Consider the following 21,923-nt stretch of genomic DNA (forward strand, 5'->3'; position numbering starts at 1 on the left):
GTTCAGTGGAACTGTCTCTTGAAATACGTGCAGATTACCTCATCTTAGAAAGGATGTTATAGAGTTATAGAGGATTCAGAGAAGGATAAGTGGAGCAGAAGTTGAAATGTTTGGAATTATTTACATTAGCAGACAAATAAGGACATGAAATATCTTCATCGGTGATCTGGAATATAGGATGGAGTGTACTTTCAGTAAGTTTTTGGATGACACCAACCTGGATGGAATAATAGATACACTCAAGGGTAAGGCTAGGATTCAAAGGGTATGTCTAATACACATGTATTAGATCCAGGAGCAGTTTACTTGCAAGTAAACTACTCATGAGTAAACACTCACAGGCAAGTGTCTGCACATGAAGGGAAGCAGAAGCAGATTTGCTGCTAATGGCAGCAAGCTGCTCCTGCTTCTTGGGGCCCTGCAATGGGCCCTTGCTGCCACCAGGGAGAGCTCTAGGGCCCCCTTGGGTGCTAGCCCAGGGGCTGGCAGGGAGCGCTGGGCCAGGAGACAGCTGCCTCCTGACTCGGGCTGTCTGCTGCCAGCGTGGGGACAGCGTTCCCCTGCCCCACAACAAGGAGGTTCTGGCCCTGGCTCCCCAATCAGGGGTAGGGAACAGGTCCCAGCAACCTGCCTCAATCTGCCATTGGGGCAACTGTTTGGTCTGTGAGCATGGAACTGGGTGGGGAGCCATCTGGAGAACTTGTTCCCTACTCAGCTCCATGAGCATGGAGCTGGCACTGGGAGATACGGATCTCCCAGCCCGAGCCCTGCAATTGTGGGGCTCGGGCTGAGACATGAGGATCTCCCAGCACCAGTCCCACAACCACAGAGCTGGTGCTGGGAGATAAGGACCTCCCAGCCCCCCAACTCCCTGATCATGATGCGAAGCAGAAGCTGGAAGATAAGGATCTCCCAAACCTAACTCCTTGATTGCGATCTCAGAATGGGGGGGGCTTGGAGTTCCCTGCTGCTGGGGCAGGGGGATATAGTTCCCACCCAGGCTCCGGTGGTGGAGCCTGCCCCAGCAATAGACAGCTCCTGGGGGCAGGGAGCAATCTCCTGCCCCTGATGGCCTGCTGACCAGCAGCAGAGTTGCTCCTGGTCAGGTGTCTACATAAACACTACTGCACAGTTACTAACCGCAAGTAAATTTGCTACTTGCATTTGCAGGTAGCACATTTACTCTCAATTAGTGAGGTTTTCTGTGCAGTAAGCATGTGCACATGTAGACACACATGCTTACTGCACAGTAAACTACAGTACTGCACAGTAAAGTGTCTCATGTAGATGCACCCAGTGAGACCTAGACAAACTGGAGGATTGGACCAAAAGAAATCTCGTAAAGTTCAATAAGAAAAAGTGTGAAGTCCTGTACTTAGGACAGAACAATCCCATGCAGTGGTACAGGCTGGGGGCTGACTGCCTGGCAAGCAACTCTGCAGAAAAGTACCTGGGGACTATAGTGGACAGTAAGCTGAATGAGCCACCGGAGTGCCCTTGCTATGAAGAAGGCTAATGGCATACTAGGCTGCATTAGTAGGAACATTGCCAGCAGATTGAAGGGAAGTTATTTTTCCCCTCTTTGGCACTGATGAGGCCACATCTGGAGTACTGTGTCTAGTTTTGGGCCTCCCACTACAGAAAGGATGTAGACAAATTGGAGAGAGTCCAGCAGAGGGCAATGAAAACAGTTAGGGGGCTATTGCACGTGACTTATGAGGAGAGGCTGAGGAGATGCTGGGTTTATTTAGTCTGGAGAAGAGAAGACTGAGAGGAGATTTAAAAGCAGCCTTCAACTACCTGAAGGGGGGTTCCAAAGAGGATGGAACTAAACTATTCTCAGTGGTGGCAGGTGACAGAACAAGGAGCAATTATCACAAGTTGTAGCAAGGGAAGTTTAGGTTAGATAGCAGGAGAGTAGTAAAGCAGTGGAACAGGCTACCCAGAGAGGTTGTAGAAGTTCTATCTTTGGAGGTTTTCAAGACCTGACTAAACAAAGATTTGGCTGGGATAATCTAGTTGGAGATGGTCCTGCTGTAAGCAGGGGTTGGACTAGATGACCTTCTGAGGTCCCTTCCAACCTCAGTTTTCTTTGATTCTATGAAATATATTAAATAATTGTTGGAACAGAACAGGCAAGAAATTTCAGGAGCTCTATTTTCCATGCATTACAACTGGGAGAAGGAGACATCTGATGAAGTTGGATTGTGAAAATCACTTTCCATAATGTCATTGAGGCCAAGGACTTAGCAAGATTCAAAGAAGGACTGACAATTTATAAGGATAATAAAAATATCCTATTACAAGAATTAGTGTTAATAAAAAAGTAACTGCACAGTTTGGGACTTTAAACCAAATTGTAACTGTTAAGGATTAGGGTGTGTTCTCCCCAGGGAATAGGGATGGTTTGGATGTCATTGTGAGCATTCAACATTCCATCATGGGAATCATCACAATGCCTGGTTGTTTCACCATGTTCCTTTACTTTTGCTTTTATCTCTCTCTTTTTGAAAAAAAGCCAAAGGAAGATGGAATTCCATGCAAACAGCTGTGTCAATTTAAAACATTTATGGTTTTGAGTAGTTCTGCTTTAAATTATAAATATTATGTTATCAGAATATTTTAAGTGTATTTACAAAAGTTCAGAGTCCACCATATATCAAACTCTGCTCTCCCCAGGAGCAGAATAATACTGCCAGCTTCAGGAGCTTGCTCTTGTGTGAGCTGTAGCAGACTCAAAACTTGATGCATCTCCCTGGAGGGATGATGCATTTCCTAAATTAATTTTTAGGCTGCTCTCCTTTTGGATCTTTTGTGCCCATAATGACATCTTCTATGTAACCCAATGAGGGGTCATTTTTCCTTACGTTTCCAGTATATCCAATTCCTCAGATATACTTATTCCTCAGAAAAAAATTGCTGAAACCACTCAGATCTCTTCAGGAAAAGGGGTGCCTATGAAACTAAAGAGTGCATTGGCAGATAGGTTTCCTCAGTGTTTGCTACAGTGCATGTGCTGTTTTCACAGAGCTGAATCCTCTTTGGGGAGTACAGTCAGTCAGCCCTGTTTGCACAACTCAAACTGGATTTTAGAAACACCTTCTAATTGCTATGATAATTCTCCTATGTGCATTTAGTACATAAACTTTTCTCTTGTGACAGTCTAAATTAGTGGCTGGTGACTGCCATAAATTATTTGGATTATAAGGTTATATGCTATGATGGACCACACAAATATTTGCCATAAAGAACAACTCTTTGGGGCCTGGCATGAATCCTATTTAAACCAATGTAAAATGGTTGTGGACACATGACATAAACCTCTACATTGGCATAACTTCCGAGAATCTGGAGTAGAGTTACCAGAAAAATCAGTGTAAGTGACATGCTCTCGCACCGCCCAGTGACAAGGCACTGCAACTGCAACAGCTACACCTGGACAGCCACTCATCTCTTTGCTCCAGATACCAGTGCAATCTGTATTGGGCTACAGAACCAACATAAATCGTGCTGGTGGTAGCATGTCGTGTGTTCAGGCCCTTTGTCTTTAGCTGACTTCTTTTGTTTTGATTGAACAGAACAGATAGTACCTTTCTGCTGCAAAAAGCATAAATTCTACCTTATTTTAATAATAACCTTAATAATCTACTGAAATATTTTTTGGGTTTATCTTTTTCTCATTCTTGTTTTCTCCATTAATATGGCTGTACAGTGATGGGAAGGAATAATGCATACTCATTGCTAGACCCACCCCAAAGAGCAGCTTCTGCATTTGTGAGAGCCCAGGTGTCGCCACAAAGTTGCATTTCTTAAATGTAGCTCACTAAAAAGGGGCCCAGGAAGAGCAGAATAGTCCCTGTCAGTATCAGGGACTGAAGATGAAAGGGCAAGTATGCTGTTTAATTTAAAGAGAAGTAACAAATTACTCATCCCAGCATGAATAAGGAGCTGCATCTGTCTTACAAAAGGTTTTACCCTAATGGCAATCTAACCCTATATTTGCTGCTTTGGAAACATCTTCTTAACACTATTTTGTAAAATTTTTATTATCCTCACTGAACATAGTAGTCCCTATTCACAGAAATAATGACTTTGGGCCATTTGGTGGTAGTGTTGTGGGGTATAAATTTAAGTCTCATGTTTGATTGGGTTCCCAGAGATCTACTTACAAACCCAGAGCAATGTGTAAGGGAGTCCAAGTTAGTGTAATTTATACCATTTTCTGGCAGCTCAAAGTTCAAGCAGGATATGACCTACTTAACTTTCAAAGTCTTAAACCCTCCTGCTAGTTGCTTGCCTGCTGCATTCATTTCTTCTGGCCCCTTAGCAAATGAATTATATTAGTTTAAATTCAGTGGGTCAAATTCCCAGGTGGTGTGTATGAAAGGGTATAAATTCTACCTTTTGTAAGTGAGTGTAAATCTAGATATATAGGATTTACATGAAATCTCGGTATAAAGTACAAAGTTCAGAGCCTGGAAGGAAAGTATGAATTACATATGTTCTGTAATGCTGATCTGTAAACTTTTGAGTTTGCGTTGAATGTGACCATCAACTTGAATGGGAATATCTGAAAGAGCCAAGGTAGCAGGATTATACCCTAAAAATTTACTCTGAATATCTTCAAGTTTTTATCCTGTTGTTCCTAACTTTCTCCAAATGACTGAAAACACACAGAGATATGCATACACACAAATATACACAGATATATATAATGAGAGTTGCACAGTATCTCTGTTTTGGATTGTGGCTACATGATTTTCTTATTTGAGCCAACTAATGTCGAGATGCATGTTCCATTAATGGAATGAAGAACATCTGTTATTTTCCCCCGTCTGTGATCGTGTACTGCAACACCAATCCACAGAGTTTTCTCTGAGTTCTGCAGAAATCTAACTTCTCAGAACTGCATTTCTTCACTTGAATGAAAAATAGGTCAACAAGCTTTCATCAATTCTCTCTCTCTCTCTCATACCTGTTGTTAAATGTTAATTTGTTCTACTGTTGTTTCTGATTACCTTGTTTTAGTAAATGAATATTAAGCTATTTTACATTTGGGAATCCAAAACCTAAAATGCTTCTGAAGTCATTCTGTATCCCTTTTTGGTAAGGAGCTGTGTGAAGCAGCTCTATCCTAGTTCCCCGCCTGTCCAATTATGTTAATCTTTCTAGTTTTGCATATCCCCTCCCAAAGTCCAGCCTCTGTTAAGAGCTCTGCACTAAGCTGTCAGGCAGTGTAACACCAGAGTGTGCTCAGCTACCACTTCCTTCATTTCAGCTACAACATTTCGTTCCAAAGAGCAATTTTCTTTTAATCTGACCTGACTACGCTTTAACAAGGTGTTTGTTTGAGCTTTGCATCAGAAGCTTGTCTCTGCAGAAGAATGCAAAGCAGTAATAGGTAGTGTCTGGACAGTTATTTGGAAAGCACAGTTTATATAAAGGATTTCAAGCTACTAAGTTAGGTTTAGGTTGCTTTTTTCTTTTGAACTTCTAGAGAAGAGCTAGTAATAAGTCTAAACCAAAAGCTGTGGGCTACATAAATTGAAGTTTACTATTTTTCAATTTTAAAATTATAACTATGAAAACCCAGCAAGTTCCTGTCAGTAAAGTGAATGCTGTTTATGCAGGGAGAGGACAGGCATGTGCAGGTGCTGTTAGTTCAGCCAACTGTGGGCATCATATAAAGGACAAACCTCACCTCGCGAAAAGAAGAGATTATTCTGTTGACACTTGGACTGTAAGCCGAGCTACTGGTACCAAAGCTCACTTCCAAGCACAGACCACCAGGCATCAGCTCTACAGCTTGGATAACAGCAAATCACACCCCAGCAATGAATGCTTCACAGGTAGGTTTTCCTGACTAATGTTTTGCATGGAATTCGAATCTCATTTTCTCCTCAGGAAAAATATTTTTGGTAAACCGAGTAAACCTAAATAGAAAGGCAAACTCTGTTCCCTGTTACTCCCAATCCATCCCAGTGATGAAGTGGCACTGCAGCAGCATACTCAATGATAGAGTTTATCCTGAAACAATGTTAATTTTCAATTCTTCATGATATCACTAATGTAACTCATCCTGGATCCATGATTTGTACTTCTCACTGAGTTAAGAAAAAATCCAGTCTTGTTCAAGATTTACATTTGAAATCCCCAATGATTTAGACTTTACTAGTAATTAAACTGCCATCAGTCTTGTGTTGTGCATATGGACGTTGGAGTCTATGTTGTTTGAATTTTGTGAGGCTTTCAGAATGGATTGGCCTGACCAAATCAGTGCGCGTGGTACTAACCATCCAGGCCACACTAGGTGCTGGCCCTACTGTGAGCACCTTGGCAGTGAATCAGGTGATGAACTGATTTAGTCTGGCTCTCAGAAAAGCCTGATATTTATGCATGTGGACAGTAAAAAAAAATAAAAATAAAAAAATCTCATTTTTGGGAAGCAGGAAGAGGAAGCATTAGAGTTGGTGTTTCTAAAATGAATAATAGCTGATCCAAAAGAAGGAAGGAATCCAGCAGGCCCTGGTAAGGATACTCGGTGTCTTTCAGAACGTTGGTGACACCATAAAGTATTGCTATACGAACCACTTAATCTAGAGCACTAAAATCAGTGTGAGGAGACAGGCACTTTTGAGATCAAATCCTGATTCCACCCTTGACTGAGTTTAAAGTTATTTGGCAAATTGCTTAGGACCCATGCCATAAACAACATTAAGCATTTGCTTAACTTTAAGCACAAGTAGTTCCATTTATGCACGGGCTTAAATTAATCATGTATAGAACTTATTTACATAAGTGCTTAACAGAGGTGCAACAAGTAGAGCTGGCACCCTGGGCAAACCCTGTGGGGTGGACAGGCGGGGGCACAGTTCCAAGAGCAGGGACAGTGGGAGGGCTTAAAGCAGAAGCAGAAGCAGCTGGGGGTGGTTTTGGAGCATGGGCAAGCTGTGGGGCTGCTCTGGCTGCCAATGCACGGACTCCACAGGGGGTGGGGGTGGGCAATTCTGGTCCCCCTGTTAACTTGGTGCCTGGGACAGGTGCCCCTCTCACCCATCCCTGTGCTACTGGTGCTTAACATCTCTGTGTCTTGGTTCTACAATAGTAAAATGGGTAGCACTTCACCAGCACTTTTCACTGAGGCAGTGGGAGGTGTAATGAGAGGTGTAAAGTGGTAGGAGAATATTAAAAGTTAGATGAATACTAACTTTTAAAACCTTTATAAAATTGACTTCTCTCTGTGCTCCCATAATAGATCAAATAATGGTGGGCATGGGGATGTCAAAAATTGCTGTGTTTATGAAGCAAGTGGTTGTATACCTTGGCATGGTCTCCGTGGTTTAGTGACATAGTTACTGCTGGCATAGCAGCTTGGCTTAAATTACTTTACTGTGATGTGACTTCCAAAAATACTTATGCTTCTCTGTTGTTTGAAAGGAAGCCAAGGGGTTGCTTTTTCTCCCCTCCCCCGCTGCAAATTGTAGGTTTTGAGTTGTTTAAAAAAATCCGTATTTAGGTCCTGTTCAGATGAAGGTTGAAACTGTGCTAGCCACTGTGTGTTATATATGCTGTGTTTAGAAACAGAGCTAGAAGGATTCCACTTTCCATAATCAGTGTGAACAAAGATTTTTAAAAATATATTTCTCATATACCCATGCCATAAAGGAATGGTATATGCTATGATAATAAATAGCACTGGTTGAGGTTAATCCACACTGATGAAGGAAACTGTACTTAAGTCCTGTAGTAACACAAGATCTGGCTACTAGAATATTAATTCAAGTTGAACATAGCCTAAAAAGTAAAGGCTTAGCCTTGCTTACACAAAGAGTGTACTTGTGCCCATAGTGCTATTGGTAACCATGAGATTATTCGTGTGAGATGAATTGGTTGTGTGCTGAGGGCTTTGCAGGATTGGGCCCTAATAGTCTAGGGAGGTTATTCTTAGAAATACCCATTTGAAAGTTTTAGTTGGCATGGATTAGCTGGACAGGCTTTACCCTTTCCTTTTCCTGAGTACAAGGCAAATGGAATCTCAGTTTCCTGGGAAAGACTTGATTACTGGTGATGTGAATAAGGCTAGTGAGGCAGTGCTGCTCTTCCACCAGGTACGTCCACATCATCTGTTTGAGGTTAATAGTGTATACGTCTATTGGAATAGTGCCTTTAATCAATAGACTGTACAGTCCCACATCACTGTACTAGTACTAGGGTGAGCACGGCAGCTGGATGCCTGTTTTAAATGCTACTCTGTGTCCCCTGGGGTTGCCAACCCTCCTGGATTGACTGGGAGTCTACTGGCATCGATCTCCCGGTGACTACTGAAAGCAATTTGGGAGGTCGATATTGTGAACAGGTTGAACAGTACAATTAATAACATTATGTCATGCTGGGGAAAAATATCTCCTGAAATAGCTTCAGTCAGAGTTGGCAACCCTAGTGTTACCCAAAGCAGCCTAGACTGGACCTGGCAGAGTTTTACTCTGCACTTTTCTTGTGCTGGGAATTCCAGCATTTCGACATTTTAATCCTAAATAAGAACAAAATGTTGAATTTTTAAAATTTCCTGAGAAATAAAATTGCTGGAAAAAGAATTATTTTGGAAATATTGACTATGAGCTTATCATATCATTTTATCCAATAAGCAGGAAGTGCTTTCTAGCGATAACAGTGAAATGCTTTGTTTTGAGGTTCAACAAGGACAAGTGCAAACTCCTCCACTTAGGACAGAACAATCCCAAGCACCAGTACAGGCTGGGGGCTGACTGGCTGGTCAGCAGCTCTGCAGAAAAGGACCTGGGGGTTACAGTGGACAATGAGCTGAATATGAGCCAGATATGTGCCCTTGTTGCAAAGAAGGCTAACAGCATACTGGGCTGCATTGGTAGGAGTGTTGCCAGCAGGTCAAGGGAAGTGATTATTCCCCTCTGTTTAGCACTGGTGAGGCCACATCTGGAGTACTGTGTACAGTTTTGGGCCCCCCACTACAGAAAAGATGTGGACAAATTGGAGAGTCCAGCGGGGGGCAACAAAAATGATGAGGGGGCTGGGGGACATGACTTACGAGGAGAAGCTGAGGGAACTGGGTTTATTTAGTCTAGGGAAGAGAAGGCTGAGAGGGAATTTAATAGCAGCCTTCAACTACCTGAAGTGGGGTTCGAAAGAGGATGGAGCTAGACTGTTTTTTAGTGGTGGCAGATGACAGAACAAGGAGCAATGCTCTCAAGTTGCAGCAAGGGAAGTTTAAGTTAGATATAAAGAAAAATGTTCTCAGTAGGAGGATAGTGAAGCACTGGAAGAGGTTACCCAGAGAGGTGGTGGAGTCTCCATCCTGGGAGGTTTTTAAGACAAAGCTTTAGTTGTGGTGATCTCGGTGGGGATGGTCCTGCTTTGAGCAGGGGGGTGGACAAGATGACCTCCTGAGGTCCCTTCCAACCCTCATTTTCTATGATTCTATGACTGTTGAGGAAACTTTTAGATCATTTTTTGTTAACAGTTTTGATAAAATTAGTGTTCCTAAGAGACTCTTTGGTTTTGCAGAATTGGCATTTCCCAATGGCAAGTGTTCCACTGAAGACATTTCAACTAACTTTAGCTTGGAAATCTCATTAAGGCATTTAGTTTGAAAACTGGGCTCCCATAGGCCATGTCTATGCTGCTGCAGCCAGGATTACCACTGAGGAACAAACTCTGTCTGTGCACTCCAGTTCTGCACATCCCCAAGTCTGCCATTAGGTGGAAGATGGCATAGACAAGTCCTAAGCACTCATCCCAGCATTATTCTAAGCTCTTTGGAGACCAAGCCTGACAGTGACGCTGGGGCTTGAGCTCAGGACTCCTCTAAGATGGTTGCTCTTGCCTAATTGCCGAGTTTTGGCACACATGGAGTGTGTTGCCACATGGGCAGGACCTGTTCCTTAGCAGCAGCTCCAGGTTTGGCAGGGAGGTGGTATAAATATGGTCATATTCTACCAAGCAAGTTACCAAAACTCTCCATGAAATGCCATTAAATTCTGAGAGGTGTTTTGTCTCCTAAGTGCTGATCAACCCCATCTGATGCATTTGGCAGGTTTGATTTGGTATGGCCTTCTTTTTATTTTGTATGTTTATGTTGATGAAAGTGGAATGGATTGGGATGTTATCTGAGCATTTGATACTCTCTCTTAGGAAATCTTAATAGAAAAAACCATATAAATTAGCTGGAAAAGAGCTGCTCTCATGGATTTAAAACTGGCTACATATCAAGTTAGGAAGGGACTATCTTACTTTTCCTAAGGTACCATTCAGTAAAAGATTGAACACCTTCCATTCCAGTTAAACTGAAATCAAAATCATCAGGGTATTAAGTCAGAATTTAAATTTAGGTTATGTGATGACTATTTAAGATCCTAAATATCTGACCTGGTTTTACAGAAGTGCTGAGCAACCAACAGCTCATGATTTCAGTGGGGTTTCCTGAAGTATCAGCACTTTTAAAAGTCAGGGCACTTATTCAGGAAAATGAGACTTCAGTAGTCTCCCTTTTTGTAAGGCTTACAATGAGCCCCCAGGTGGTGTTCTGCACAGTGTAGATTGGACTTTTAATTTGCTATTTTTGAATAACCTTCTTTTTGTCTTGTGTAATATGCCACATTTGAGCTTTTCCTCAAGAACTGGAATTATGCACTTCAAATAGGCCAGCAAAGAACTTCAGATCTTGGCTGAAATCCTACTGCATGCTCACTTGGCTGTGAGCTAATGTTGATTTTATGTCACGATGTGTAATCAGTATCTATAAAACTTAAAGCACAAGTCTGCCACAAGTTTGGGAGAGTCTTGGTTTTGCTGACTTGTACCAATGGAAATATAGACTCTTTGTATCCATAAGTAGTATGCTAAGAAGCAGTTTTAGAGCTAACACTTAGCAAGATTTATAGAAAATAATCTTATTACCCCTTTTTGGGGAGGCCTTATTTTGCAATGTATACTTCCTAAGGAGTTATCTTCCAACAGTAGACAACTATGGGATATGAAGATGAATGATAAGATCAATATACAACTGAAACCCAAAGTCTGTTCTTTTGTGACAAAGACTAAGGCCAAAATCAACAACTGTGTCATTCATCATAGATCCTTTGACTTTAATAGAGCTATAATAATTTATAGGCCTGTTTGATATATTTTACTCCTTCTTTGCTTTATTCTTTTTCTGTTCTCATTTTTAATAGCTATTTCTAACATATAGACAAGGCCATAGTATGCTGTACTGCATCACAAGCCTAAATTGTTTCAGACTACTTTTCTGGTTATAACAGGATCTGTGGCTTGATGCCTGATGTGACAAACAAGTCGCCCACTACCCTTACCCTTTTGCTTTAGATATAGATATTCTCTAAATATAAATTGGTTGTAATTTTTTAAGGTCAATCTATCTAAGCAGTGTTTACATTAGGCATTAATAAATAATATAATGTTTAGATAAGGAAAGCCTGATAAAATATAAATGGAATATGGAATATTGCTAATGCTATACAATGCATTACTAACAGATAAGGGTAGAAATAATATTCAGATATATATTCTCATTTCCTGAGTTTTGGGTATGTTAAAGAAGCGTGTTTAGTTTACTATGCTGTTGTGTTGAAAGTTGATCACAACTTGAAGTTGTATTATTTGGCATTATGGTAAACCATGGGGTTTTTTTGAGAGTTATGCTAAATTTAATTTTATTAATCCAAAAGCAATTTTAGAATTTTTTTAACTGAATATCTTATTTTCCTTTTCAAATAAAAAGTTTAGGAAAAGTTATGGCTGGCTTGTGTAAAAGGTTGATAACATTATGTAAAAAATAATCATTAAATATAAGTGACTGAAAAAACCCACAAAACTAACTTTAATGCATTGTATCATCATGTATTTGAGTATTGTGGAGTATTGCTTCATTTAGGCTCTGCACTAAAGACCCAATACTGCAGAGGGGTCAGTGGGCCTAGATAAGAATATTGTTTCAGGACTTAAACTTATTTAAAAAAAATAGCAACCATAAAACATCCATAATTTAGGGGAAGGTGTTTTGGCAATATTAAGTGTTGAGGCAGATCTTGGAAGATGCATTGACCATTTGGAGCAATGCAAGTTGTAGCTGTATTGGTCTCAGGCAACAAGAATCAGAACTCGTGGCAGAGGTGATATCTTTTATTAGACCAACTATATAGTTGCAAAAAAAATTCTTTATTTGTAAGCTTTCGGGCACACTCACCCTTCTTCAGGCATAGGAGAATGCAAAGATTGTAAAACTTCTCCTATGTGGAAATGAAAATTCATATTTCATAGGAGAGCTGAAAATGTTGTAAGATCTCCTGGTTGTAATAGTTCATTTTGCACACTTTACGCTCAGATAAAAGTTGAAACAATCTATTTGCCTCAATGCTGTCTGGTGTCAAGCAGGATGTTGAATTATGTGTCCTTCTGGTTATGATATTTCATACCTCATGGTAGTGTGGGGTGATAAAATATTATTCTGGGCAAGGAATTTCTCTTGTATTGAGGCAGCTTTGAGCTCTGTGAACATGCAGCTCTAGCTGGAACAATAGGCAGAAGCCAGGGTGTCAGCTCTCAGGTTTCAAAGTGGTGAATTTGCTTCCTTTTTACAAAAAGACTGTTCCAACTTTGAGACTAATTTACACAAAATGAACTATTCCAGCCAGGCCATCTTACAACACCTTCAGCTCTGCTGTGAAATATGAATTTTCATTTCCATCTAGGAAAAATTTTACAATCTTTGCATTCTCCTATGTAAAGGAAGGGGGGGTGTGCCCAAAAGCTTGCAAATAAAGATTTTTTTTTGTAAATGTCTAGTTGGTCTAATAAAAGACATTACTTCTGCTATGATTTCTGATTCCTTTCGACCATTTTGAGGCCTTTCTGTTTGTGAAGTGAGAGAGACAGCCAGGAAAATTTGACCTACTTATCTACCCAGTCTTCAGTGGCAAAACAGACTGAAAAAAAAAGACTTATTTTCCAGTCTAACATTTGGATTCCCCCTGCCCTATAAAGTCTAGTCAGTGCCTAGCATTAATGCTCAATTTCCTGGAAGATTAAAGATTATTACTACTATTTCACCTTCTTCCAAAATGACTGGCTGGCTGCCAAGTAATATTTGTCCTTCAGAAAGTTACATTCTTCTAAGACTAGACAGAGATTGCAGCCAGAGCAATGACAGCACCTCTTGAGATGGGACATCCTGGTCCTTGCTTTTGACTGAGAATGTGAGCTGGAATTGGTCTCACGCCCCCTCTGACTTGTCCTCAGAGGCCTGTTATCAGGCCCAAGCCAGCCACAAACTTGATTACATAATAACATTTTCCTTCACTTTTGGAAAATAAAGTAAACCAAGAGGAATAAAAGTAAATAGGCTGAACTAACCACACACTTAGCTGCTGAGCAGGTAAACGTATCATGCTATGGTTTAGGTCAATAATCTTCCATTTTGGATTCACCTATATCCTCGCTTGTCTTTTGGACTTAATGCTTCCTGAGTTCACACAGCAGCCAGGAATCACACTTTCCTAAGCTGATCCCTTTGCTGTCGCCCACACAAAGTTTTATAAATGTGAGCACCATTTAGTCATTTGCAACTTTGCCTGTACAGTTGTCAGACCTTACCTATCTTTTGTCTACATAGGTGATAGTGTTTGAAAAACATGTATTTGGAGGTCAGTGTTGCCCATATAATTTTAGTATTATCAGGCACCTGAATCCTTTCGTAATTATCAAATTTTGAACATTTTGTTTACAGATGTGAGAGTTTTCTTCAGATAAATATAGGATATATTTTCATCTTATCATTTTGGAATATTCTAGAAGTGATAATTTAAATGACTAAAATTTTTTTAAAAAATCTTGAATAAGATTTTATGTTGCCCAATCCTTCATTAAGGGGGAGATAGCTTTAAGTTGCCATAGGCACTATTATCCCAGCTCTATTATTCAGTTCTAACATGCATGAAATGAACTCAAATGTCAGCTCTGGCGTTTTGCTCTTCCATATATGTACAGAGCTCGGAGTTCTGCACATATAGGGAAAAGTAGCACAACAGAGCGGGGATCCACCTTCTGCCATGGAGCGGAGCACCGAAGAGTAGGGCTGAGATCCAAGTTCTGCATACGCAGAGAAGTGCAGATCTGAGTACCCCCCCACATAACACAGAGCAATTTCCACACGTGTAGAGCAGAGCACTGAAGCTGAGGCCAGTAACACAGATGAGAGTCCATGCAAGCTGGATTTTGGTCATTCTAGTACATTGGGGCAGGACCTCGCTAAATCAGCAGCTGCCAGGGATCAGTCAAAAGGAATGGAGAGCCCAACCTGGGGCAGCTTGTCAGGGGCAGGCAGGCAGATCCTGTGTCTGGACTCCTCTTGGATTATATTCCCATTCCAGAAGCCAGAGGCAGCCCCTTTGGCAGGCTCCTGCGGTGACTTTTCCAAGGGCCTCCCTCACCCAGGAGTAGCCAAGCTGCTTGAGACTGGAGCTACCCGGTCCTATCTGGTCACTAACCAGCCTGCGTCTGTCTGGGTGGCCTGCTGGTAATGAGGAGGAGGGGCTGCTCAATTCCACCCCTTTCCTGTCCCTCGGTCCCTGTCGGTCCCTTGGCTGCTGCGGCTGGAAATGCGGCAGGGCCGCCCTGTCCCTGTCAGTCACTGTTTGTATGCCCCCCTGCTGTTGCTAACAAGGAGAAGTGGTTGCCCTTCTCCACCCCCATCCTTTCCCCGGGGAAGTGAAACAGCTATAAATTAATGCAAACCCTTTGGAGCGCAGGGAAAGCCTCACATTGTTCATTCCTCAGCACGCTTTCATTTCAGCACTGACTTGTTCTTCTGGGGGTTCCCTGTGGAAGATTTATATTTAAACAGTTAAAAGTCTACTGTAAATTTCTGCAGAGGAATTTTTTTTTTTTTTGGACCAAGCTTCTTTTTAAAAGCTTTCGTAAGATTTATTCCTGTTGGGCCTGATCCTATCAGTGCTGCCCTAGACACTGTAAGAGCTATGATGCTGGAGATACAAAGGGGTCTCCCCCTGGTTGTTGCGGGGGAGATGTCATTTGACCAAGGTGATATCAAGAAAACCTTTCACTAAATGCCCTGAGAGAGACCTTTCCTCAGGTTCAATTGGAGATGAGGGGGATTTGTTTGTTCTTCTATTTTCTATTTTAATTTCTCACACCAGTTTTCTCTTGGCTCCTGCAACATGCTATACCCTTTACAGTGGGAAACGTACCTGCATTGGGTTTTGCATTTGAAGTAACTTGAAGGCATCCTGCAGTTTGAACCCTAGTAAAGGGAGCAAAGATTAAAAGAATAATCCTTTTTGGAAAAGAGAGAGAGAGAGAGAGAGAGAGAGAGAGAGAAATTGTTTTATTTAATAAATGTACGGGGCAAAGAAGAGGCTGCAGTTTATGGGCACTGCTCCCCTCTAGTGGATAAAAATTGGAACTACTCAGCTTTGTGCCATAGATTCGTTACTGCTACCAGCAAGTAGAGATTTTCCTATCACTCTAGTGGCGGGGAATTGTGCATTTGGAGCAAAATATCTGAATTTACACCCTGCTATTGCTGTGAAGGTCTCAGCAGCCATTGTGAACAATATAGTGACAATGATGATGCCTTTGTGGGCCATAGATGGGTTAAAAATCATTGGAAGAAACACTTAGGCAGCTAAATTCAGCCCTTCACTAAGAAGGTGCAAATACACATTAAGGACTATAAGACAGGCCATAACACTTCTAAATTATTTTGAAATTTAATGGAAGGCAGATATAATGGTGCTCATAATTCATTACTATTACTTTTGTTTCTAGACTATCACAAGTTACATTTCATCTGATTTATGTGAGCACCCTTTCCTTATGCAAGTGTTGTAACAGATTTTTCATAACCATTTTTTACCTTACATATATTTTAATATTTTTAAATTTAAAAGGAAATACTCTCAACTTTAAGCTTCAATGGAAGTATTATTTTATCATTTAGTAACTGATCATAAAATTAGAACACTTTAACCCCATGCAAGCCAAGAGAAAGGTGAACGCCTCTGTATATTTTCACAACTATAACTGTTGGGAATAACTTGATATTCTAAGTTGATTTTATGGAGAGTCATGGTTGTAAAAATCGCATGTTTTGAGGACGCCACATTTTTATATGACAATTGGCAAAACAGCAGGGGTAAAATGCAGATTGGTCTCTGAAGTGCCTGATACCTTAAACTTTGACAAGCTTAAACCTGGGTACCAGGGCTCAGGAGGTTAATTCAGAGAAATAGTGTCAAATACCTGTGCACAGTATCCAGGCAGTAGGGAAAGTTAGAAGCAGCCTAAAGGCAACCCATGGAACCCCACATGCTGAGCGTGGAGCCAACTAGAACTAACGAATAAGAAATGTCGAGCACATACTTGTGTCTGAACTCCTGCCCCTCTCTATGTGCCTCCATGTACTCAGTATCCAGAGCCTGGAGTCCTCTTCAGCACCTAACAAAGGAGGGGGAGGATATGCTTACTTACCTTTTACATATACCCTAGTGGTTAGAGCACTTCTCCAGTAAATCATTGATCCCATTTCTAGGCCCTTTTCAATTTGAAAGGATTCAAAGCTGCATCTCCCACCTCCCAACAGAGTTGCCAAGTTATACAGTAGTCTAGCTTGGGGCACCCCTGAGCTCTCCTGTTGAGGTTTGGTTGTATAGTCAAGAATGAAATAGTCATGGGACCTGAAGGAGAACAAGTAAGAAGGAGCCTGACTCTGTAGCCTAGTGGTTCGCACTCCCCTGGCCAGGGGGAATCCTGAGTCCTGCTCCCCAGATTATCTCTATTTTTGTCCATTGACTGTCTAATCCAATGTAATGTAATGTAAAATGCAAAAATCTTGCTGGCCCAAATGAGAGCATCTTCTCTTTTTATATGCTAACAGTCAACTTAGTCTACTTTGATTTTGGGGCAGGGTTTTTTTTCTATGGGTTTCTTTGAGAAATGCTTAGCATACCTGGAGTCACTGTACCTCCCAATAAATAATTTTAGAAAATCTTACTTTTAATATTTTAAAATAGAGATTGGGGTAGAATTAGGAATGGGTTTGAGGGAGGAATTTGAAAGATGATGCTTGGGATACATACAGGGATGACTTTCTCAGAGTAAGGGGTAGCCTGAAAAGGGATAAAGGTTAAAAGAATGGACAAAGTCTGGAGAAGACTGAGAGAGGATTTAATAGCAGCCTTCAACTACCTGAAGCATGGTTTCAGAGAGGATGGAGCCTGGCGGTTCTCAGCGGTGGCAGATGACAGAATAAGGAGCAATGGTCTCAAGTTGCAGCAAGGGAAGTTTTGGTTAGATATTAGGAAAAACTTAATCACAAGGAAGGTAGCAAAGGACTGGAACATGTTACCCAGAGAGATTGTGGAGTCTACATCCTTGGAGGTTTTTACAACCTGGGTTGACAAAGCCTTGGCTGGGATGATCTAATTGGGGCTGGTCCTGCATTGAGCAGGGGGTTGGACTAGATGACCTCCTGAGATCCCTTCCAACCCTAATTTTCTATGATTCTATGATCCTGCCCCGTCTGAGCTAGGAGAGGAACAGCTTAGCCAGAGCTCCATAGTGAGATCCCAGATTATGGGGCTAAAGTAGGAGAAAGACCTTACTTTACCCCCATAATCAAGACCTTTCATCTTTGGCTTTCTCAGCCCAGCTCTTCTCCTGATGCCTGCAAAGCACCAAATATTGCCACCAGCCCAAAGGTGACACACGGGTCAGATAGCAATCTCCCAGAAAAACAAAAGGAACACATCAGATGATAAATTGAATGAAATGGTTAGGCAATAAGTTGAAAGATGACTGGAATTTCCCACAGAAAAGCACCCCTCTGCAGCAGTGAGTTGAGCTAAGTGTGACTACTGGTTGGGAGGCAGATAGGACTACTGGGGACTTCCTGGGATGTGGGACTCCCTGTCCAGCTGTCTGGTTCTCTCCTCAACCAGACTGAAAACTGTAACTGGCATAAGGACCACAGCATGAAGGAATTCTTAAATATTTAACTGAAACTTGGATCTGGTTCACAATGATGAATGGTATAGAATGAGAAATATGTTGTGAAAAGGGCTCCCAAGTCTGGAGATACTCAGGCAGGAAGAAGTGTGGGTTGACCAAAGTGATAGCAATATAGTTTTTTATACATTTTAATGCTGATTGAGGTGAGAGGCTTTTTAGATAAGTGTTTAGTTACTGTAGTAATGGGGACACTGAATACATTTAACAAAGAAACTAATATTTATCCCCAGATTAATATCTGTTTAATCTATCTAGAATGTCTATTGAATTCAAGTGGAAGTTCTGGCATGCTTGGAATATAGACTCAAACCCAGAGTTTGTAAAGTATTTAGGGATCTTCTTGGATGAAAGATGTTAATTTTGAACTGCAGGTAGATGAGGCTGAACTCTACATGTAAAACTTGATTGGATTTAATGAGAGTTTTACTTGAGTTAGCACAGCTGGATCTCACTTCAGATTTTTAGCAAAAGATAAAAGCACTATACTTCATAATACCAGGTCATTTAGGAAGTGTCTGAAAGTAAAAATTGTGATTCATGACTAGACTCTGGGGAGACCTATTTCTGACTCTGTCACTGTGCTGCTAGGTGGCTTTAGGCAATCACTTCACTTGGCATTGGCGATGTGTAGGGGGTGCACGCGGGTACATGTGCACCCCCTGAGATTGGCTGTGCACCCCCTGGAAGCACCAGCTGCGAAAGCAGAAGTGCCGGTGGAATTGCACTTCCAGTTCTGCTGGTTTCTCCACTGGTGGTTCTGGGCTTGGTGATTGGCTGCTGGGGGACCCCGCCCCCTCCCCAGTCGGCAATTGGCTGGGGAACCCTGGTCAGCGATCAGCTGCTGGGGGACACCCCTCCCCACCCCCCGTCGGCGATCTGGTGCCCCCCCCCAGACTTGGGAGGCACCAGTTGCTCACGTCACCTGTCCTACGCCTCAGTCCCCCCATCTGTAAAATGGGGGCATATTCCTGATGCCCTTCTCAAGGCACTTTGAGATCTTTTGACGAAAAGCCCTACTTGAGAGCTAGGCATTATTCTGAAAATGGATCTCTCTACTTTTCCAGAGAAATCAGTTATTGCTCAGCCGATATTTGTGTTTGAAAAGAAAAACCGACCTTTCAAGGTAAGAAGTTCAGCTTTTACCTTTGCATGGGCCATAAAGAAACCTGAAAATCCGGCAAGGCAGGCCTTGGTCCTGCAGCCCATACCTAGACAATGCTTCTAGGGAAACCAATGGGACTCTTAATCAAGTGAGCTACAGAGGGACTGGGCCCCAAATGGGAATGGAAAGTAATGGAGATCAGAACCAAAATTTTGGAAAAATATACTTGTTTGCTGTATGTTACGCCTGATGTATGAATTTGCAGAGATCCTCATCTCATTTATGCTTTTTCTCTTTTTCTTTCAGAGGCCTGCAGAAGACACAATTTGCGCAGCTGAAAGCGATAGTAATTGTCTCATTAAAACTGAATAAACTTGCTATAAAGCATGTAGTATGATACTGGGGCATTTTAATTGCATTCGTTGCATGCATAAATAGTTTTTAGAATGTTATAACATAAAAAGTCTATTACCAAGCATAGATACAGTGAGGCACTGAACCACCAGGTTTACCCTATTCTCTTTCTTCCTAGTGCCCCAAAATCCAAATTTCAAATGCCCCAGAGAGTAGGCAAGTGAACTAATGGCTGTTGCATGCCCTCACCTCTTTTTTTTTTTTAAGTACTTATAATAATGTGACCCCAGGCACTGAAGGACATTATGGACAGAGTCCTACTTCAGCCATCTGTTCACAAGTAGCTGAGGCCTGTGCCACCTGCTACTTAGTGATATAGGGCCTGATCCAAAGCCTACTGAAGTCACTGAAAGTAAAGTGGACTTTAATGGGCTTTAAATCATGGCCCCTTTCCATGAATGGATTCTGCCTTAATCCTTCTCTGCAAATCATTCTGGGTGCATTTACATGTGCACATTTATTGCATAGTAACCAAAATTACTGTGCAGTACAGATGCGCATCTACACGTGCACACCTGTACTACACAGTAAATATGGCAACTTACACCAGCTTGAGCGTAAAGTTGATACCTGCATCATGCAAGTGTCAAATTTATGCCCAATTTAGTTACTGCGCAGTAATGCACGTGTAGATGCCTTACAGCACAGTAACACTGTGTGTGGACTGATTTAGGACTAATAAGACCCACTAACCTCTATAACAGAGGTACAATAGTAGAACGTTTATGTAGTTCAGTCAGGACAGATTTCCTGGAATTGGTCACCCAGAGCAAATGAGGGCAGGTTTCATACATCTGTTAAAGTTAGTCCCAAGTCAGTCCACACACAGCATTAATGCACTTTAAAGCCTGCACATATAGACGCTGGCCTATTCCCAGTAAGTTACTGCACAATAAATTTAAGCCAGCGTAAATGCATGTATAGACATGCCCTCTGAGTATTACTATAGGTTTAATACTTTACTGCAATATTTTACTGAAATCTGTTGCAAAAGTTGAGTTTTATAGTGCACAATATGTTACTTTTCTCATAGATTCCATTAGTTATTCCAAGAAACGGGCAAGATCATCATCTTTTACTTTCCGAACATCTGACTCGCAGTCTGACCTAGGTACAGCATTTCCCTCGATTTATGGTTTAATGCTTGAAATTGTGTTGTCTAGCATGATAAGCAAGAAACACAGACTTTTTTCCTTTTGTTCGTAGTCACTTTTTATTTAGAATAATTCCAAGGCAGAAAAACATGTACACTTCAAAACTGACCAGCCAGTAATTCTCAAAAGAGGATTTAAACTTTTCTAAGTATAAATAAAACCTTTAATTAGCAGAGGGTCATGATCTTATGTATCTGAGCTATTACCATATGAAATAGTGGAATGTTTAGGTAGTTCAGTCAGGACAGATTTCCTGGAATTCTTCACCCAGAGCAAATGAAGGAAAGTTTTATGTACCTCTGTTAAAGAGGTTACTGGTTCACTGCTGTATAGTATTGTGAGACCCAGAGAATTAAGAAGCCATGATGACAATCCTCCTCCACCGCCTTATCAAGTCACCTGGAAACGCTTTCAGGGGAGCTGGAGTTATTTCCCCAATATAGAGGGAAAACCTATACAAATCATCGTCAGCTACTTTGTACTAAGCATATGCAGCAGAAATAATTTCTACTTTAAACCATGTAGTGACTGTAACAAGGGGAGTAGATGCTCTTCCCAAAATTCAGGCCTTAATGTTAGTGACTCATATAGCAGCCTTTTATTCATTTCATGCAGCCTTTATAATCATTTCATACAGCCTTTATAATATCTTGTATTTGTGCGGGCCGGAAGTGGTCCGAGGCTTTCGGGGGCGCGCGGCGGTCTGTGGCCAGCAGCCCTGGCACGTGGGTCGGGGAATTCGGCACGGCGTACAAGAATTAGGCACTGACGCGTAGAGGTTGATTAAAGATTATTTTACTTACACCGTAGATGGTCGCGGTGCAGGCAGGAAAAACTTCGCTTAAGTTGCAGTTACAAACGAAAAGAAAACTCGCACGAACAAGACCTGTAGAAAACTCGAGCCTCTTAAACCCGGACAAAGCTCTGGATACCACGATGAGAGTCCAAAAGGTGACTCCACAAGCGTGCAGGGAAGGGTACGTCGAGGGATCAGGCAGCGACAGGGAGAGGCTAGAGGTTGATCAGGCCCCTATATCCTTCTTAAGGCACACACTGGGTTTGTTAAGCTCCACAGCGCGCTTAGAGTTCTTCACAAGATGTGAAGTCCTCCTTCTCCTTCTCCACGAGATGGTTGTGGAGTCCTCCTCCTCCAACTTGGGTGGAAACTGCTCAAG

General features: G+C 41.7%; 1 protein-coding gene across 4 annotated transcripts in view; it reads left to right on the forward strand.

Moving 5' to 3' along the window:
* RANBP3L (RAN binding protein 3 like) overlaps window positions 1–21,923 on the forward strand; it is an 84,144-nt gene that overhangs the window by 29,910 nt on the left and 32,311 nt on the right. The window contains exons 2-5 of one of the 4 annotated variants that reach the window (XM_025213549.1): window positions 5,631–5,849; window positions 19,143–19,201; window positions 19,487–19,526; window positions 20,628–20,705. In XM_025213549.1, the coding sequence (XP_025069334.1) occupies window positions 5,631–5,849; window positions 19,143–19,201; window positions 19,487–19,526; window positions 20,628–20,705 (396 nt within the window). Of the gene's footprint in view, window positions 1–5,242; window positions 5,850–6,760; window positions 7,071–19,142; window positions 19,202–19,486; window positions 19,527–20,627; window positions 20,706–21,923 lie in introns of those variants that run through there. The other 3 variants (XM_006031874.3, XM_025213548.1, XM_025213550.1) reach the window with 3 other exon arrangements.

Source organism: Alligator sinensis, unplaced genomic scaffold (assembly GCF_000455745.1).
Source record: "Alligator sinensis unplaced genomic scaffold, ASM45574v1 scaffold175_1, whole genome shotgun sequence".
Taxonomy (NCBI): Eukaryota; Metazoa; Chordata; order Crocodylia; family Alligatoridae; genus Alligator; species Alligator sinensis.